Consider the following 18,457-nt stretch of genomic DNA (forward strand, 5'->3'; position numbering starts at 1 on the left):
GATAAAAACAGTATATTTGTGTTTAAAAAGTTAACTTTTCTGCATATAGATATAGCATATGTGTTACTGGAAAAGTCACACAAAGAAGTGGATGAAAGTGTGGGCGACTATTGATAAATCCCATTGCTTGCGACTGTGTGGATGCTCAGTCAAAGAGGAAGTGATTAACATTGCTAACAGCACCTTCATCTGTACTAGCAGCAATGATGTGGTTATTTAACATTAGGAAGCTAAATAAATGCTTATTTTTATGACAACAAGCATACTATTGCTAAGGCTTAGACAACCAGATAAGGTTCATTTTATCGGAAAGTCTGGGTTATTAGACTTTAAGATGTAAAGAAAATATTTCTGTTTTAATGAGGACCCAATTTAACCGGCATCAGTTGTCCCAGACGCCAATTTAGGAAAACCTCGCTTTTTATCAGCTTCACTGAACTATATTGTTTGTGTACACGTTATAGATAAAGAATAAAGTTGCTCCGAATGTTACGGTCCAGGAGGCGCCGTGCGAACTATGAATATAGGCTAAAAACTATTCTGTTAATAACATGTTCTAACTGAGCCAGTTCTTATAGATTTCATTGCGCTAAGCTGAGCTCGGCTCATACGCTCTGGCTGTGATGTAACGTGCGCCGATTGTGTATTAGCGTCATCGATTCGCGACAGCCGGCAAGGCATGATTTTCGGATTTTCTGTTTCGGCAGGCGTGCTGGCAGTGTTGCAAAAAAGGTAAATGGTATCGATACATCCAGAACTTGGCAAAGAACACATACAAAACCGTAAGTGCGATTCTGAGCTTCTGCAAACCTAAGTTGCTAGCTATATTAGCACTGGCTAACCAAACAACATTAATTAGCGAAGATGTATGGTATACTGTTTACTACAAGTTCTTGCTTTCAAGTTAGTCATCTCTTTTAGTTATATTTCCTACTAAATCAGTGTTTAAATGGGAGAATCAGCTGTATTCCATTTTGCAAACTGCACGCCTACTTGTCAGCTAAATTAAAAATGTCTACCACGTCCCCAGTTATTTATCCTATATTATGCTGTCACCTTGGAAATGGTGCTAAGGACTACGTTTTTCAGGCATTTTCCGCTAACGATATGCAGGTCGGAATGTGGAGGTTGAGTGCGGTCCGCCACAAGGCGCGTCCAGACCGAAGTAATTTGGAGGAGTTCAAGTTCAAGCGACGAGAACAGGAAAAAGGTGAGAACTTCCATTTATGAGCAGTCCGTGGCCACTTTATTTGGGTATACCTATCTACTCCTAGCAGGACACCCCGTTGTCTCTACAACAGCCTGAATTCTTCGCGAGATGAGGTGCTGGAAACATTCCTTGGAGGTTTTGGCCCATGTGACTCGATAGCATCACACAGTTCCTGCAGACCTTTCGGCCACACATTCATGCTGCGTCCCCCCCCCTCCATCTCATCACAAAGGCACTCGTTTGGATTGAGATGTGATGGGGACTGTGCAAGGCGCTGTCATGTTCATGGCACTAGCTTCAGATGACGCACGCTTTGTGACGTTGTCCTGCTGGAAATATCAATCTGAAAAAACTTTGGGCAAACTTGTTCAAGCTAACATTCTCCTCTGACCTCTCTCACTAATAAGGAATTTTTGCCCAAAAAAAACTGCAACTCACTGGATGTGTTTTGCTTATAGCACCATTCCCTGTAAACTCTAGAGACTGTAGTGTGTAAATATCTCAGGAGGGCAGCTGTTTCTGAGATGCTGGAACCACCACATCTGGAACCAGTAATCGTACTACGGTCAAAGTTGCTTTGAAAACGCATCTTGCTCATTCTAATGTTTGGTCGAACAACAACAACTAAACCACTGCACAATTTCTGAATGCTTTATGTATTGAGTTGCCACCACGTGATTAGCTGTTTGGAGGAGCAGGCTGTTTGTGTACCTAATATAATGGCCGCTGAATGTATACGACCTTGTGCTGTGTGACCTCTGTGGCTCCCCACTCACCTGTAAAAACCAGGCGCTTTGCTTTTCCACACACTTATAGAGCTGAGGCAGGCGAGGAGGAATAAACAGCTGGTGAGTAAGCGGCACCTGCAGGAGGATGAGGAGGAGGAGGAAGAGGACGGGGCCATGGACACTGCTGGCAGCTTGCTGTCCAAGGAGCAGGTCAGGGTCAAACTTTAAAATAGTGGAGGGGTTCTGATTAGACGTCACATTAGGCAGAAGCTGTTCGGGGAGCACCATGTGCATGAGCCTATGATGACATTGCCAGGCATACTGGCAATTCCTGCGTATAGACTCTAAGCACTGGCCTCATAACCAAATAAGCAATTATTTAGCCTTCCTAATGTTAACCACATCATCTGATCTCTCAGTACAGATGAAGGTGTGTTAGCAATGTTAATGTTGAGAATAACACTTAGTCTTTGACTGAACACCACATAGTCCGCAAGCAATGGGATTTATCAATAGTCGCCACAATTTCATCACACTCTTGTGGACTTTCAGTAACACATACGCTGTATCTATATGCAGAAAAGTTAACTTTTTAAAGAATTGCCAGTATGGACCGGTCCAGGAATCCATACTGGCAATCAAATGATGAACAGTATAATTCATAGGGTTCCAGTATCTTGTTCTTGTTCAGGTTATACACTTTGTTGTACGTCGCTCTGGATAAGAGCGTCTGCCAAATGCCTGTAATGTAATGTAATGTAATACTATTTGCTGTGATCATCGTGAGGTAAACTAGGAGCGTCAGGGATGCTAAAATCTAACATGGACTACATTTCACCTTCTAAAGACTCTAGACAACAGTAGCAAATATGGCAATATCCCAAACAAAGGAACTGAGGGTCAGTAGGGATCCTTTTACAGGAAGGACACACTGATGTCTGTGTGTTGTTAGTATATCTTGAGAATCACAGCACACTGTATTTTATAACCTCAATACCCATGTCCGCCAGGTGGTGGAGCTGTTTCGTTGCATCCAGCACAGTGGGGAGGAAAGGGTTAATCACCTCCGTGCCCTGAAGAAGGCCCTGCGAATCCAGGAGACGCAGCTCATCTTCATCAAGTACGACGAAGAGCACCATCACGCTCCTCACGCTCTCAGTCCTCGTCTTTCTGAGAATTCACATCCTGGCAGGGGGGTAAAATGTATCCAAATGTATAAAATTACATTACATTAACTCATAACCACAGGTATCCGTTTGCTCTGTGGACAACAGTGATACTACTGTGCTGTAAGAGTAGCTGTAAGCCTTATTGCAGGGTGGAGAACGGTAACAGCCTCTGTAACTGCATGTTCCCAAACAATAACAGAACAGAAACAGCCTCTGAAACCACACGTTCCAGAACAGCAACAGCCCCTGGAACCATGTGTCCCAGAGTGGTAATGGACTGTGTTATCCTGAGTTCCAGAGTGGTAATGGCCTGTGTTACCATGCGTTCCAGAGTGGTAATGGCCTGTGTTACCATGCGTTCCAGAGTGGTAATGGCCTGTGTTGCCATGCGTTCCAGAGTGGTAATGGCCTGTGTTACCATGCATTCCAGAGTGGTAATGGCCTGTGTTACCATGCATTCCAGAGTGGTAATGGCCTGTGTTATCCTGCGTTCCAGGCTGGAGAACAGCATGCAGGTGCTGGTGGGGCTGCTCAGTGGCTCGAATGCCCTCTGGCAGCTGGAGGCGGCGCATTGTCTGTTCCAGCTGTCCCACTCGCCCAATCCCGCAGCGGGCACTGCCTGCCTGCCTGCCACGCCCTACCTGCTCACTTACCTGTCTGGGCAGAGCGACAGGTTCACGGTAAGCGCAACCAAACCTGCTGGCCGTCACAGCTGCCGAAGGGGTGTAAGAAATTAGACTGGGGTGCACACTTGCCCTCCTTATACCTGAGAGTGCGTGTGCTGTGTACACCTCTGATGGTTGTGATGCAAGCGCGCTGGTTATCTGACCGTTTTAATGTGCTTTCAGGAGCTTTGTCTCTACACGTTGGGGAACCTGTGTGCGGAGTGTGAGGCTGTGAGGGAGAAGCTTCTAGCGCAGGGGATCGTTCCAGCTTTGGCCAGCTGTCTGCAGGTGAGCACCGGCCGGGTTCTGACTACAACAGCCATGGAGTCCTTATTTGTGTGCCACACTGAGCCCCACAGCTGTTACTACTGTTCTAGAGTTTCAAGGTCATGGGGTGTAACACAGGTGTGCCTTTGCCTGTCTGTCCATGTCTGACTTAGAGGCACAACCTGGCGGTGGTGGAGGCGGCAGGATTTACTCTCTCCCAGCTCCTCCAGGCTAAAGACGCTGCAGCCAACATTGTCCCGTGAGTCCCCCCGCCCCCCCCGCCCCTCCTGCTCCTCCACCCTCCTACACCATCTGCTCATTTTCAGTGGAAGACTCCCAACACTGCCATGCATTTAATATCCGGTGCTTAAACCGCATTTAACTTGTGCATTTTCCCACCTCAAAATTGTCTCGTTTCTCTTATCGCTTGCTCCACTTTTGCATCCCGTTAGGCTCTTGTCTGATCTGGGGTCAGTCCCTGGCCGTGACCATGTGACCGTCTGATCCTCTTCACAGGCTGGTCCTGGCTTCGGGTTTAACCCTTCACCTGCTGGCCGCGCTGATGCCCGTTCCGGAGTACGGGATGGGCGCGGCCATAGAGTGCGCCTGGTGTCTGCACTACCTGGTGTGCAGGTGAGGCCGCAGCGTTGGTGACCGTCGCTGAACGGACAAGGCTGGGTTATTTTAGCCATTTAACTCCATACTGTCCCTCTCTCCCCCTTTCCCCGCAGTAATGTGGATGATGCAACCCTTTCAGCACAGGGCGTTGTGTCCAAGTGCAGTTCCTTACTCATAACACTGGGTGGCGCTGTGGCCACGGGTAACACCGAGGAAGGTGTGGAGCTGGTAAGATGTCCTGATGACCTTGTCAGAACCCTGCTGAAGTTACTTGGTCATTTTTTTTTTTTAAACCATTACCCACCCACCCCCTCTTCCTTCCCAGCTGGTGTGGCCCCTCCTCCGCTCTTTGGGAAACCTGTTGTCGGGCTGCGGTTCGGGGGGCCTCCAGGCTCAGCTGAGGGACAGCCGGCTCCTCCCCGCCCTCTGCGTTCTCGCCCAGGCCTTCCTGAAGCCCCGCCCAGCCCTGGCCAGAGAGAGCCTCTGGGTCCTCAACAACCTGACGGGTACGCACGAGCCCCCTGGGGAAACGTGGTGGGCATCCAGTAACCCCAACATGGCCGCCCTGTTGTTTACCAACCTCAGCCGTTATAAAAAAGGGAGTGAAAGCGTGAATGTTGACTGCTGATGCTGATGTCACTTCCTGCTTTCCCTCCGGAGACACTTTTCCAGTAACGTTGCCCGTTACTGCCCTTGTCCCCTCAGCTGGTTCCGGCGTTTTCTGCTCGGCTGTACTCTTCCTGAATCTGGTCCCGCCTCTGGTCCAGCTCCTGCCGTTCTCCCAGGGAATCAACTGCATGGTTAGTGCTGGCGTTTCACGGGGCCTGGTGCTTCTGAGTCTCTGAAATGTTCTTTGTTACAGTAGGGAGGGCTGTTTCTTAAGTCGGCACTGGCTCCCCGGTTTGTTTCCAGGTACTACAGGTTCTGGGTAACATCGCTCACCAGGGCACGGAGTACTGCACCCGGCTGAATGGGGCAGGCCTGCTGCCAGCGCTGTGCGCTACACTCAAGATGGCCGACCCCGAAGTGGTGACACTCAGTCTGGAGGTGCTGGCCATGATGCTGGCCAGTAGCTCGGAGGTAACGGTGAACGGCCTTGGCACGCTGCCTTACTTAATTCCTCTGACCCATAAAATAAGCCAGCGAGTACACATCACATTGCACATCTCACAGCTCACAGATAACACTGACACCACTGTGGTTTAATCAGACTGTGCTGTGACTTTGCCAGTTAGCATTCTACTTCCTGTGTCAACTCAAAATTGTGTAGAGCATATTTACGCTCTAGATTGGCAACACTGGCACACAGCCACACACTGCCCTGACACTCGAAGATAACAACAGTGATGCTGACACTTTACCACACAGCTAGCGCAAGCTAGACTTGTAACTGTCCAGGCTTCCTTGGACTGAGTTGCTTTTGTGAACATTTGAACACAACTGCCTTGTGCGTTTGAAGCCAGTTCCGCCCTTGTCAGTTGTGCTCCTTGCGTTCAGGTGGCTGAGGATTTTATAAAGCTAATGGGACTCCCCCTGCTGGAGGCCATCCAGTATAACAGCCAGGGCGAGATGAGACTTCGAGCGTCCTACATCCTGGATCACTACCTGACCTCACACAGTCAAGTGAAGGTATGATGTGTGTGTGTGTCTGAGTGTGTTCCACTGATATAGACCTAATTTGAAAACTGCCATATTCATGGTTTCTCATCACTGTCAGTTAGTACAGCCCTATCACTAAGTGGAAAGTATTCACTGTCAGATAATGTAGTAATTTTCTGTCTTACAGGTGGACACCCCTGCATCGTGACTCAACTGGGAACGAACTAATGAAGGAGAATAGTGTTTACGTTTCAATAAATATTTCCGCAAATGCATTTGCGAACTATGTTGTGACCTGACATTCTACAACGGTTTTGCTATTCTGTGAATACATGTAGATCTTTGTATATATGCAAAATTATATCAACTCTTGAAATGTCATGCGGTGTGGCACGCTTGAATAAAATGCACGTTTTGTACGACTGCTCTCGCAGTTTTATTATAGTATATCATAGCAAGAAAAGTATATAATTACAGAATGCATTCCAGTATAACACTCTAAATCTTGGGATTTTTAGAACCCCTTCCAACCCAAAGTCTTCATAAAACGAAGCCGTACTGAATTCCTGCTGATCGCGTGTCTTCATGGTTTGGCGTTGGTAAGGGTCTCCAGAGCCGTGGCTACTTGGTCAACATTCAGGTTGCTCAGAGCCACACTTTGCTCCTTTCCAAAATCTACAAAAAAAAACAGAACGAACAACGGTGTTCAAAACGGACGACTGTTGCCTATTGTCCGCCATATACTGCTTAACCAAGTCACGTATACACTTTAGTATTAATATAATGTATCACACTTTTAAAGCTCCTGCACCCCTTCTTACCGTATCTTCCCCAGAGTTTGGGTTGCACCCCGGAACATTCCCTGATCAAAATTGGCAAGTCGGGGTTAGCCTTCTTCAACGTTACATAGTGGTGCTCCACGAAATCCCTGACAACGAGATAGGTGTTAGTAACAGTTATAGCACTCTCGACACCGAACGTGTCATCAACATGTTTACAAACAACAGTTTTGCAGTACGAAGAAATGACTAGCTGTGCGATACAAATAAAATGTAGGTGACTGACATTAATTTAGTTTGCTAGCTAGCTACCGCGTAGGGACTGGATCCTTTTCAGATGACATGTTTTTAGCTAGCGAGCTAGCGTTGGCTACAAGGTCTGCTAAAAGCCCTGCCTCTAGATTAGGGTTCAGTTCCTTCATAAACACTGTCAATAGCTTTGAAGTTGATACGGGTAACTTGTTTTCTGGTTTCCACAAGACAACACTAACCTGGCTCCTTGACTTGCGGCTGATGTCTGACATAAATGTAAGCGAACCTCTCGGAGGTTTTTCGCAAGGTTAGCGCCGATGCTCCTCACAGTAGCGGCAGCCATGATGTTGTAGGTTTCCGAATCTCCGCCCGCACAGCTTTGAAAACCAATGACGTTTCTGGATTGAAGTCGTTCGTAAACTCTTACAGATTGACGTTTTATTTTAGCCAATCGTGTGGCTTTGCACCGAGTAAGGCTAAAGTAATCAATTATCACTAGAGGTCATATATCACATTTGGTGCGGCTATGTTCCCTGTCATTTCCGGTTTACAATCCAGGGCATCGGGATAGCTTTGCGTGTACAGATATCAAGATAGAGAATAGCCATTGTAAATATTTTGAGAAGTCTGTCGTTTAAAGACTCTCCATGATTGTGTTAATAGTATCGTACGTCATTTTAAACCATTAACTGTGTAGCTAAAATTTTTCTTTATCAAAGAGAAGTTCCTACTGTTCCGAGATGCCTGAGAGTAAGTTGTTACTGTTTTTTTTTTTCCAATCTACCAAACCAAGTGTAGCTATCACCGTACGTTAGTTATCTATGAGCTACGAAGAGGGAATTTAGTTTTATATCATGCATTACATAAACGATCTAGTTGGTTTGCTTTGCCTTGAAGCTAGGTGGTTCGACTAAGTTAGTTGATTCACTGATTGTTGTTCAGCTCCGGTTTGAGCTGATAGTGTGTGTTGTCAGTTCACTTGGTTGAAAAATATTTGGACAATTCAGAAACGGTATTTGTCGTCTTGAATCAGTTCGCGTGTTGTTGATGGCTAGTTACTGAGTGACTGATGTTTTATTTTATTATTATGTTTTATTGGGCTTCATACACGAATGACTAGCGCAATGCTGCATATTGTGTATTCATAAAACATTAATTATTCTATTGAGGATGGTAGCTAGCTAACGGGGCAGCCCTGAAGAATGTTGCCGTGGCAAAGCTTAATTTCTGCTTGGCTGTATGTAAATAAACCGAAAAATGTGTTTGTTTTAAATACGCATCGTTTTTAATCCCTAACATTGCAGCCGAGCTATATTCCAATCCGTTGGCACCGGATAACCATGAAGTGGAGGACCACCGCTCCGCTCTCCAGTAAGTTTCATAATGCACTTCAGCGTGTAATTGCGTACATTTTTTGGATCGTGTGTAATCGATGTACTGCATTTTGAACTTACATTATCACCTCAGTTGAACGCTAGGAATTTTAACATTACTGTCTCAGTGTTATAGTTCCCATTCCGAATGATAAAGTTATGTGAACGGTTAAACGATCAAATGTGCTCAAGTAGAATATCCCATAAGCTTTTGGCACAGAGTCTACCTTCTGCGGGTGTTATTCTGGGCCAAATATGTATCTCTTCAGAACGTCCTTAAAAAAATCTTACATCTCGTCTAATGAGGTCAGATCTGAAGGGACTCTGCAGAATAACTTGCCAAGTGCGTATGCTATGATAAAGGCTCATTTCAGCTTACTGTTAGCCTCCTCTCCTGACACTCTGGAAAGTGGAACATTTGCAGATTAACCCAACTAATAGTTAGCTCTTGATTTTGAATCTGGTAAATTCCGTCCTGCTGTAATGCACAGACTGCTTGAAGGAAGCAATTAATACACGAACAGCTGTGAATTATCTTAAATTGCATTGGAGTTCTGTTTTCCACAATTTGCCGATCTCCTGTATTCAAGATAATTGCAGTGTGAGAGCAGGATTTTCTGTTAATTGAAACATATCTTGCCCCTTTTCTGAAGTCTATTTTAGTGTGAAGTCATGCATTTAAAAACTAAGGTCTGACATTTCTGGAAACTTTGTTTGAAGGTTCTTGAAAAGTCATATCATTTTTTCATTAGGAATACTCTTGCCAAATGTACACCTGTGCATAATGCATGAAGCATGTCTTGAACACATTGCATTGCACTCTTGGTAGATGATGGAAAGTGGCGAACATCAGTGCCAAGCTTCCAGTCTCAGAAGACTATGTGATTAAGCTCCACTGTCGGACCCGCTGTGGAGGATCATTAATCACGTTGCCTTTCTTGTTGCCCAGATCCAAGCTGACCAATGAGGACTTCAGGAAGTTGTTGATGACCCCGCGGGCCACACCATCCTCGGCCCCGCCTTCCAAATCCAGACATCATGAGTGAGTGGCAGCTGTTCACTGTGACTGTAAATCATGTATAGTTTGTTCAGTTAACAGACAAACCGTAACTGGCAATAGCTGAAAATAGAATGGAACTCATGCCCTTGGTAATCTTCCATTGTGATTTTTGCACTAACGCCTGTAGCATTGTGGTAGATTGGGTGTTATTGTTGATAGTAGTAAGTCTTAGCAGGGTACGAAAACCACCTCGGTCATGGGGAGGTGTATTGTGGGTAGAAACGCCAGAGAAAGTCCACACAAACCCTGCAGTGCCATTTTGTACGTTAAAAGGCTGTCAACGTGTTTTTGCCTTTATGTTGTACCCCTCGTAAGTTAGTAAGCTGCTTGCGTTGCCATTCAAAATTATGCTCACCCATTTCTTTTTTTAATTACCCAGAATGCCACGGGAATACAATGAGGATGAGGACCCTGCTGCCCGCAGACGGAAGAAGAAAAGGTGACTCATTCTACACCTTTCTGATGCGCGGAACATAAGAGAGAAAATTGAACTCTGTCACCTAATTTTCACCCTGTGACATTTCCACATTTGACATTTTCTACTGTGCCTGTGCTGGTTTTATAATGTCCACTAGCAGCAGCATATTCACATTGTCTAGAAAAATCAGTCTAGAGTCTATCAGTTAACAGAATGTTCTGCACGTATTGTGGCGTAATTCATTTCAGCCAGCCATAACCTAAGCCAGCACACTGTATGACCACCCACGTACTGCATATAAAAAGCTAATAGAACAGTTGGTTATGTATTGATGTACGGTTTTTCCTTCCATGTGAAGCATGAATAATTCTTTGGCTGAGAGGTTTTATTTTATGTGGGGATATGGCTTTGTGCTGTGTGGGATTATGGGATTTGTAGTTTTTTCTCTCATGCTGTGAGTTCCTCCCTCTCTGCACTGCCCCAGTTATTACGCCAAGCTGCGGCAGCAGGAACTGGAGCGGGAGAGGGAGCTGGCGGAAAAGTACAGAGACCGCGCCCGCGAGCGTCGCGACGGGGTCAACAAGGACTACGAGGAGACGGAGCTCATCAGCACCACCGCCAATTACAGAGCTGTGGGGCCGACGGCCGAGGCGTGAGTACCCCGGCCTCGCTGAGCGGGCACCCCGAATCTCACTCGTCTCCAACCAAAACACAGAGAGTGTGTGCCCCAAATCACCTTTCAGAGATGGCTCTCATTTTCAGGATTCCTTCGGTAAAAGACAGCAGAGGAAACTGTTAAACAGGAAGCTAGATGTCAGTCCTTGTAGCCAATTCTGTGCATCCATCTTCATCCAACCTAAACACAATTCTGTTCTTCCTAACTCTTGACTGAATCTTTCACCAACCTTTTCCCCACATCTATGGCCAGGGTGCCGTGCTGTTGATATGAAGGCCTGCTGGGAGAATTTCAGGCCCTTCTCTGATTGGTTGTTCACTGTTCCCTCAGAGACAAATCCGCAGCGGAGAAGAGGCGGCAGCTGATCCAGGAGTCCAAGTTCTTGGGTGGTGACATGGAGCACACTCACTTGGTGAAAGGGTTGGACTTCGCCCTGCTGCAGAAGGTCAGTCTGGGTTCAGAGGTCAAAGGTCAGCGACACAGCCTGTAGAATTTGTCCGTTCTTCTGAGCAGAAGCCAGAAAGTGTGTTCGGTGGCAGACTGACCACCTTCTGAAGGGCTTTTGTTGCACACCTCTTGGGTGTGAAGTATCCTGCCAAATAAGCCATGCCTTGAATCTTGGCAGTTCCACTCCACTGATTGATGGGTGTCCTCAAAATGAAGTGAACATAGAGGTCCCAGGGTTCCTTGCATTTTCATGTCTGATGTCACAGCACGAGTGCACATGGACACGGGCAAGAAAGTGTACCAACTACTAACATGCTCAGAAAGTGTACTAACTTGTCCGTCTGTTGGTTGCTAGGTGAGGGCAGAAATCACCAGCAAAGAGAAGGAAGAGGAGGACATGATGGAGAAGGTTCAAAAGGAAGTCAAGTAAGGGATTCGGACTCTATTTCCCAGCAGCACTCACTGCTTCTTTACTTGTGTGACCGTGCCCTGTACTTTCCTGCATGTTTATGAGTGTAATGGTTTTTTTTTTTTTTTCTGCCGCCAGGAAGGACGAAGATCCAGAACAGAAGATTGAGTTCAAGACCCGCCTGGGTGAGCATGAGGAATACTCATGAGAGAAAAAAGAGATCAGCGTCTCTGTGGGACCCGCGGGGAGAAAAAAGGCGAATAATAAAAATAAATTTTTTTTATTTTTTATTAGGGAGGAACATCTACCGCATCCTGTTCAAGGGGCGTCAGTATGAGCGGAACGAGCTCTTCCTGCCGGGGCGCATGGCCTACGTGGTGGACCTGGAGGACGAGTACGCGGACACGGACATCCCCACCACCCTCATCCGCAGCAAGGCCGACTGCCCCACCATGGAGGTGAGCGCGGGGCCCTGGAGCCAGCGCCGCGGGGACCTGCTGGCGCCGCCGACCGGTCGCAGAGGAGCTCTCTGCACGGTTCTGCGGTCCTAACGATCACACTGCTGACCAATCACAGAGCAGCTCTGTGTGGTTCTGTGTTCCTAACGATCGCACTACTGACCAATCACAGAGCAGCTCTGCACAGTTCTTTGTTCCTAACGATGTGATCACATCAACATGGGTTGATTAGGGCTGGGGACTGTTAACACTGGTTGGGTAATTTTTCACCACGCAGCATATCAACCATGGAATGTGAAAGTGTAGGAATTGGAGTAATCCGTAATAACCGGACACCATTGTCCCTTTTTGAACCATTCTCCCACCAGGCCCAGACTACACTGACCACCAATGACATCGTCATCAGCAAGCTGACACAGATCCTGTCCTACCTGCGGCAGGGGACGCGCAACAAGAAGATGAAGAAGAAGGAGAAAGGTACTGACCTCACAAGAATGATGTCATAAACAGGAGTAGAAAAATCTTTGAACTAGCCTCCATATTTGTAGTTTCAAACCTGCTCTTCTGTAGGTGTAAATAATTTGTGTTGGATCTATTGGTCACAGTCTGGTTATTACGTCACACAAATGTTTTTCTTTTCAAAATGTCTTCTCTTTTCCCAGGGAAACTCGATGAGAAAAAGCCCCCTGAGGCTGATTTGGGGTAAGAATTTTACAGCTGAGCCGCTGTGTTTGTGTTTGTCTCGAGACAATTTCTGTTCTTCAGTTGTTGATTTCTTTTTTAAATGAAGTAAAATTTTAATTTATTTAAAAAATAAATTAGCAATAGCATATGGTGTTTTCACTTGCTTCTCAGCATAGAATCGAGAATTCTATTGGAATTCTTTTCTCTGTAATAGTCATTATTCCTACCTTTATGCCAGAAAGTAATTTAAATTTTCATCCCCAACTTCAACCTTGAAACAGACCGGAGAGATTGGTTTAGATCGGAATTTAATGGAGGGTTTTATTAGGAGCAGCCAGCCGCTGATCTTCAGATCCACACATATTTATGAGTCGTTTGCTGGCTGCAAGCAGAGCGTGAAATTCTCAGACTGCCTTCCTGTCTCCTTCCCCCCCCCCCCCCCCTTGTAAAAAAAAAAACAGCATCTTCGACGACATCGGCGACTACATCCCCTCCTCCTCCAAGGCCATCCGGGAGAAGGAGAAAGAGAAGGAGAAGGAGCGCTACCGGGAGAGGGAGAGGGAGCGGGAGCGCGAGAGGGAGCGGGACAGGGAGGAGGAGAAGCGGCGGAGGAGCTATTTCGAGAAGCCCCGAGCGGACGACGAGGTAAATCGGGAGACTGAGCCTCGCCCCTCGCCCTGCGGGCGTCTGTGTCCTCGTGTTCCTCTCCCCACACTCCCCCCAGTGACTCATTTTATTCGCTTGACGTCGAAAGCAACCTGTCACTTAAAAGGTGGAATAAAAATGGCTCATTGCTTTTAATTGAGGCGCAGAACTAATCTCGTTGCTTTCTGTTTGTCTCGACAGGCTTTGGATATTGAGAAAGGTAAGGATGACCACAGCTCCGTGTACCTTTTTATGCGGTGATGCTGTGTCTTACACAGCACTGAGGTTTACTTGTACAGTCCCCTTTAACTACACCTGCTTCAGCCTGCTATGCACTTAACCAGAGTATGCTAATAAAAGGAGTAAGTGTGTAAGTTTTAAGTCAGTGTGTTATAAATGAGACGAATGTGAGTATGCATCCACATCATGTCCAGTTATAAGGCCTGGGCTGTGTGCAGTTATAAGGCCTGGGCTGTGTGCAGTTATAAGGCCTGGGCTGTGTGCAGTTATAAGGCCTGGGCTGTGTGCAGTTATAAGGCCTGGGCTGTGTGCAGTTATAAGGCCTGGGCTGTGTGCAGTTATAAGGGCCTGGGCTGTGTGCAGTTATAAGGCCTGGGCTGTGTGCAGTTATAAGGCCTGGGCTGTGTACGGGGAATGCTGACCCTGCTCTCACCCCTGCCGCTCTCTCACAGGTCCAGCATCAGTGAAGGACCAGATCAAACTGATCAACGAGAAGTTCGCGGGAGCAGCGGCTGCACAGTGGCAAGGCCAGGAGACATATCCTTTCAGCACCTGTCGCTCTCTGTTACGCTCTCTCCCCATCTCTCTCTCTCGCTCTAGCTTTCTCTTGCTCTCTCTCTTTCTGTCTCTCACCTTCTCTCTATCTCACCCTTTCTCTCTCTCACTCACTCAGTCTTTCATTCTCTCTTTCACTTTCTCTCCATCTCTCACTCTTTCTCTTGCTCTCTCTCTCTCCCCCCCCCCCTCTGTGTTAATTTTAATGGATGTGGTCGTGCTGTGGAGCTGGGCCAGTGCTGTTCGGTGTTTATTCCTGTGAACGGGCTCGCGGTTCTTTCCTTGACCGCGGGACACGGCCGGCGTGCGGCGCGAGGAGAAGAAGCACGTGGGGGACTTCTTCGGCATGTCCAACAGCTACGCCGAGTGCTACCCCGCCACGTAGGTCCCCAGCCCGCCCGCCACCCGCGCTACACCCAGTATTACTGCAGCCCGCCCGCCAGCCGGGCTACACCCAGTATTACTGCAGCCAGTACCACACACACCCATTACACCCAGTATTACTGCAACCATTACCACACACATCCATTACACCCAGTATTACTGCAGCCATTACCACACACATCCATTACACCCAGTATTACTGCAGCCATTACCACACACACCCATTACACCCAGTATTACTGCAGCCATTACCACACACATTCATTACACCCAGTATTACTGCAGCCATTACCACACACACCCATTACACCCAGTATTACTGCAGCCAGTACCACACAGATCCGTTACAGCCAGTATTACTGCAGCCAGTACCACACAGCTACTGCACATGGTGGGTAAAGGATGGGTTTGTATGTGTTAGGCCTGGGAGCAGGTGAGTGGTCCACACATGGACCTGTCACCATGGGAACCCCTGGCTTTCTGAGGCAGAAACGCATTAATTACACTGGCTGAGGTCCCTTTACCCCCACCCCCCTTTTTATTTCTTGGCCTGTCCGGTTGGGTTTAGTGTGTGCCCTTCTGTTCCCTTCCTTACGTTTCCTTCTCTCTCCAGGATGGATGACCTGGCTGTGGACAGCGATGAGGAAGTGGACTACAGCAAAATGGACCAGGTGTGTCCCCGTTTTCTCATACCCGCTGTATCACGCCAGATGCACATCTCCTATTGCGGACTGGCCTATGAGGAAGTGTGAGGATTCTGGGACATGTATTTTTAATCAGAATCTCTGGGGCATCTCTATCTCTGGCAGTGGAAGCCATTTTGCAGGGTTTTGCTGGTTCAGTGTGAGTGTGCCCGTAGTCTCAAGGAGAAGATGAATGTTTGTTTTTTGACCACCCCCACCCCCCCCTCCGTCTCCAGGGTAACAAGAAGGGCCCTCTAGGTCGCTGGGACTTTGACACGCAGGAGGAGTACAGTGACTACATGAACAACAAGGAGGCGTTGCCCAAGTACTGAACTCCCCGCACGCGCACACACACATAACACACGTGCGCTCGCACACACAGCCTGACTGTACGCGTGCACACGCACACACAGCCTGACTGTACGCGTGCACACGCACACACAGCCTGACTGTACGCGTGCACAGGCACACACAGCCTGACTGTACGCGTGCACACGCACCCACAGCGAGTGACATCTGCTCTGTTTGTCCCTTCAGGGCTGCCTTCCAGTACGGGATTAAGATGTCCGAGGGGAGGAAGACGCGGCGCTTCAAGGAGACCAATGAGAAGGCGGAGCTGGATCGGCAGTGGAAGAAGATCAGCGCGGTGCGTGGGCTGCTATTGGCTGGTTTAGGAATGGGACTTGACCGATTCGAACAGCCATTTTGTGTTAAAAAAAATTTTAAACGCAATTAATCACATTTTCTTATTTTGTCCGTGGCTGACCCCAGAGGTCCAGATCTGTGATCAGATTTTCCATCTACTATTCTGTCTGTAACCACTTTAATTAATACCATTAATTAAAATGAATGACAAGCTCCCACGTTGACTTTGACAGCCCTGGTGTCAAGTGAACAGGTCTTCAGAAGAACGATGTGAATGTGGTGGTGAAGCGGATCAAAGTCTGGCCTCAACAGCAGTGTGCATTATGGGATATCAGACGGGAGCTAAAGTGCCAATTTTTTTCTTGTTTTTGCTTTTCACAGATCATCGAGAAGAGGAAGAAAATGGAGGCAGATGGGTGTGTAGCATTTTCATCTCTCTTCATAATTTTCATTCCATCTCTGTCTCTCTGTGAGAAAATGTGTGCGACGTGCACTGTGATAATGATGATGTGGCGAAGGGCCTTCTCACCTGTGTGTGGGTGTGTGCGTGAGTGTGTGTGTGCATGCATGCACGAGAGTGTGTGTGTGTGTGTGTGAGGGAGTGAGTGTGTGTATGTGAGAGAGGGTGTGTGTGTACGAGAGAGAGATAGGTGTGTGCGTGCGTGTACATTTGTGTGTGTGTGTGAGAGAGATAGGTGTGTGTATGTGTGTGAGAGATAGGTGTGTGTATGTGTGTGTGTGAGAGAGAGATTGGTGTGTGTGTGAGTGTGAGGTGTGTGTGAGAGAGAGATAGGTGTGTGTGTGTGTGTGTGTGAGAGAGAGAGAGATAGTTGTGTGTGTACATTTGTGTGTGTGAGAGAGAGAGATAGGTGTGTGTGTGTGTGTGTGTGTGTGTGTGTGCGAGAGAGAGAGAGAAGGGTGTGTGTGTTTGAGAGAGAGATAGGTGTGTGTGTGTGTGTGTGTATGTGTGAGAGAGATAGGTGTGTGTGTGTGTATGTGCAGTCTGAGCACTTAAAGCTCGGACAGCAGGAGTAATGAGTTGTCAGCAGTGAGCTGTATTGCACCGTTTCCAATTTCTGCCCTGCAGAGAAACCTGCCACTGCTCAGTATAACCGTTCAGATGGAGCATGTCGCGTTCAAATGGGGTTTGAGGCGGTGCTGTGGTAGAAAGGAACGATTGCTCTGCCTTTCCGAGCCCAACCGCTTCTTGATATGTTTACAGATCTGTGCTTTTTTTCGTTTGTTTTTTTTTTTTGTTAAAGCTGAGACCCCTGGTTCTTATTAATATGGCCCCTCTGCATATTTTAAGTAAATTTTCCTTAGGGAGTTTAAATTAAGAAAATAGTTGAGTCCCAAGAATTGATTCCTTCGCAACTCCCCTCCACAAGCTTACTTGGTATATACGGTCGTCTGCACCAGCACCGAATTGCGCTCCTGTCAAATATGATTTAAAACAGTCGAGCACAGTTCCAATCCAATTTTCTAGTCTATTTTCCGTGGTGTCAGACACAGTGCTGAACTCCCTAAAAGAAAAAGAACGAACAAACATTATTTGCATCGTGATTTAATCTAAGGCCATTTGCGGCTTACTCCAAAAAACGTCTCAGTTCTGTGATTTGAGCACCAACCACACTGGAAATCATCCAGAATGGGGTTTTTTTTTGTTGTTGTTGTTTTTTCCATTTTGGAAACCCATTTAGTTGTTTAAAGACCAATTTTCCATAATTATGTTTAGCAAAGACATTGGTATGAAATATCTGAGAACAGAACATATTTCTTGAGTTAGGGTTTCACTGTAGTCTAATGTTTACTTACCTCTTCTTGTTTCAGGGTTGAAGTGAAGAGACCTAAATACTGAAGATCTATTGTGCTAATTTGTCCTTGTTTTACATTTAACTTTTAAGATATTGACATCTTTGCTATGGCTGTTTGCCAATAGAATATTTGAACTGCAATACCTTGTATGCTATGTTTGATTTATGTTAGAAAAAAAGTAAGTCACGATCCCTAATATCGTCTTACTTTTTAGTATTATTTTTTAGAAGAAAAAAAATATCTTGATGTAAAGGAAAATTAGATAAAGGCTTTAATTGGCTGTGTACGTGAAATGCCTTTTCTGAAACCGATGGATGTTTGTGATTGTATGTGAGATCCAATAAAATTCTTATTAATAAAACTACTCTGTTGTACCTTATGTGCGTATGTCTATCTGCGTGTCATGCCAAAACACGATGAGGCTTTTTTTGACTGTAGTATAATTAGGCTACACAAAATATTGCCCGTGGAAAAAAAAGTAGAAATGGTTCAAACCTCTTACAAACATGACAACCGTGTTGGCCATATCTAGTGTCTTATGGACCTGCGGTAACCCAGTGTGTAGCTAATTTAAAGGTACAAATTGCGTTTTTTTCCCTCGAGACATTTTAAAACTATTAACTGCCGTTGGTGTAAACCCAATGTGCCAGGTGCATCAAGCCATAGAAATAATGTTGG

General features: G+C 46.6%; 3 protein-coding genes across 6 annotated transcripts; 2 read left to right on the forward strand and 1 right to left on the reverse strand.

The window, feature by feature from the left end:
• Window positions 1-581: 581 nt before the first annotated feature.
• On the forward strand, window positions 582-6,678 carry tmco6 (transmembrane and coiled-coil domains 6). 4 transcript variants are annotated; one of them, XM_064325537.1, is made up of 14 exons: window positions 582-732; window positions 1,090-1,210; window positions 2,027-2,148; window positions 2,949-3,058; window positions 3,604-3,787; window positions 3,956-4,060; window positions 4,213-4,298; window positions 4,556-4,672; window positions 4,771-4,885; window positions 4,983-5,163; window positions 5,363-5,457; window positions 5,570-5,737; window positions 6,155-6,286; window positions 6,444-6,678. In XM_064325537.1, the coding sequence occupies exons 2-14, from the start codon at window positions 1,108-1,110 to the stop codon at window positions 6,462-6,464; spliced, it is 1,539 nt and encodes a 512-aa protein (XP_064181607.1). In that variant the 5' UTR covers window positions 582-732; window positions 1,090-1,107; the 3' UTR covers window positions 6,465-6,678. The 4 variants fall into 4 exon arrangements, with proteins under 4 accessions (XP_064181607.1, XP_064181609.1, XP_064181606.1 ...); XM_064325539.1 differs by having other exon boundaries at window positions 603-732; window positions 1,114-1,210; XM_064325536.1 differs by having other exon boundaries at window positions 625-782.
• On the reverse strand, window positions 6,669-7,686 carry ndufa2 (NADH:ubiquinone oxidoreductase subunit A2). Its single transcript, XM_064325540.1, has 3 exons — window positions 7,527-7,686; window positions 7,078-7,184; window positions 6,669-6,931 (listed from the first exon to the last, which is right to left on the reverse strand). Exons 1-3 carry the CDS (start codon window positions 7,628-7,630, stop codon window positions 6,840-6,842), a joined length of 303 nt encoding a protein of 100 aa, XP_064181610.1. The 5' UTR covers window positions 7,631-7,686; the 3' UTR covers window positions 6,669-6,839.
• A 127-nt stretch (window positions 7,687-7,813) lies between these two features.
• Window positions 7,814-18,143, forward strand: ik (IK cytokine). The gene is made up of 20 exons (XM_064325535.1): window positions 7,814-8,037; window positions 8,592-8,658; window positions 9,610-9,702; window positions 10,100-10,159; window positions 10,623-10,790; window positions 11,145-11,259; window positions 11,617-11,687; window positions 11,809-11,855; window positions 11,965-12,128; window positions 12,497-12,605; window positions 12,791-12,830; window positions 13,274-13,457; window positions 13,659-13,677; window positions 14,150-14,232; window positions 14,548-14,633; window positions 15,250-15,307; window positions 15,556-15,644; window positions 15,857-15,965; window positions 16,346-16,380; window positions 17,795-18,143. Exons 1-20 carry the CDS (start codon window positions 8,028-8,030, stop codon window positions 17,820-17,822), a joined length of 1,635 nt encoding a protein of 544 aa, XP_064181605.1. The 5' UTR covers window positions 7,814-8,027; the 3' UTR covers window positions 17,823-18,143.
• The last annotated feature ends 314 nt before the right edge of the window (window positions 18,144-18,457 follow it).

Source organism: Anguilla rostrata, chromosome 3 (genome assembly GCF_018555375.3).
Source record: "Anguilla rostrata isolate EN2019 chromosome 3, ASM1855537v3, whole genome shotgun sequence".
Taxonomy (NCBI): domain Eukaryota; kingdom Metazoa; phylum Chordata; class Actinopteri; order Anguilliformes; family Anguillidae; genus Anguilla; species Anguilla rostrata.

Excerpts from the sequence above, each read along its gene's own strand:
- tmco6 (XM_064325537.1), top strand. The coding sequence starts at position 1,108 with ATGCAGGTCGGAATGTGGAGGTTGAGTGCGGTCCGCCACAAGGCGCGT. Across the intron at positions 2,149-2,948 it reads GCTTGCTGTCCAAGGAGCAG|GTGGTGGAGCTGTTTCGTTG; the intron begins GTCAGGGTCAAA and ends CATGTCCGCCAG. Across the intron at positions 4,673-4,770 it reads CTGCACTACCTGGTGTGCAG|TAATGTGGATGATGCAACCC; the intron begins GTGAGGCCGCAG and ends CTTTCCCCGCAG.
- ndufa2 (XM_064325540.1), bottom strand. The coding sequence starts at position 7,630 with ATGGCTGCCGCTACTGTGAGGAGCATCGGCGCTAACCTTGCGAAAAAC. Across the intron at positions 7,185-7,526 it reads GCCGCAAGTCAAGGAGCCAG|GGATTTCGTGGAGCACCACT; the intron begins GTTAGTGTTGTC and ends TCTCGTTGTCAG. Across the intron at positions 6,932-7,077 it reads CAAACTCTGGGGAAGATACG|ATTTTGGAAAGGAGCAAAGT; the intron begins GTAAGAAGGGGT and ends TTTTTTTTGTAG.
- ik (XM_064325535.1), top strand. Across the intron at positions 11,688-11,808 it reads AAGGTTCAAAAGGAAGTCAA|GAAGGACGAAGATCCAGAAC; the intron begins GTAAGGGATTCG and ends TTCTGCCGCCAG. Across the intron at positions 12,129-12,496 it reads CCGACTGCCCCACCATGGAG|GCCCAGACTACACTGACCAC; the intron begins GTGAGCGCGGGG and ends TTCTCCCACCAG.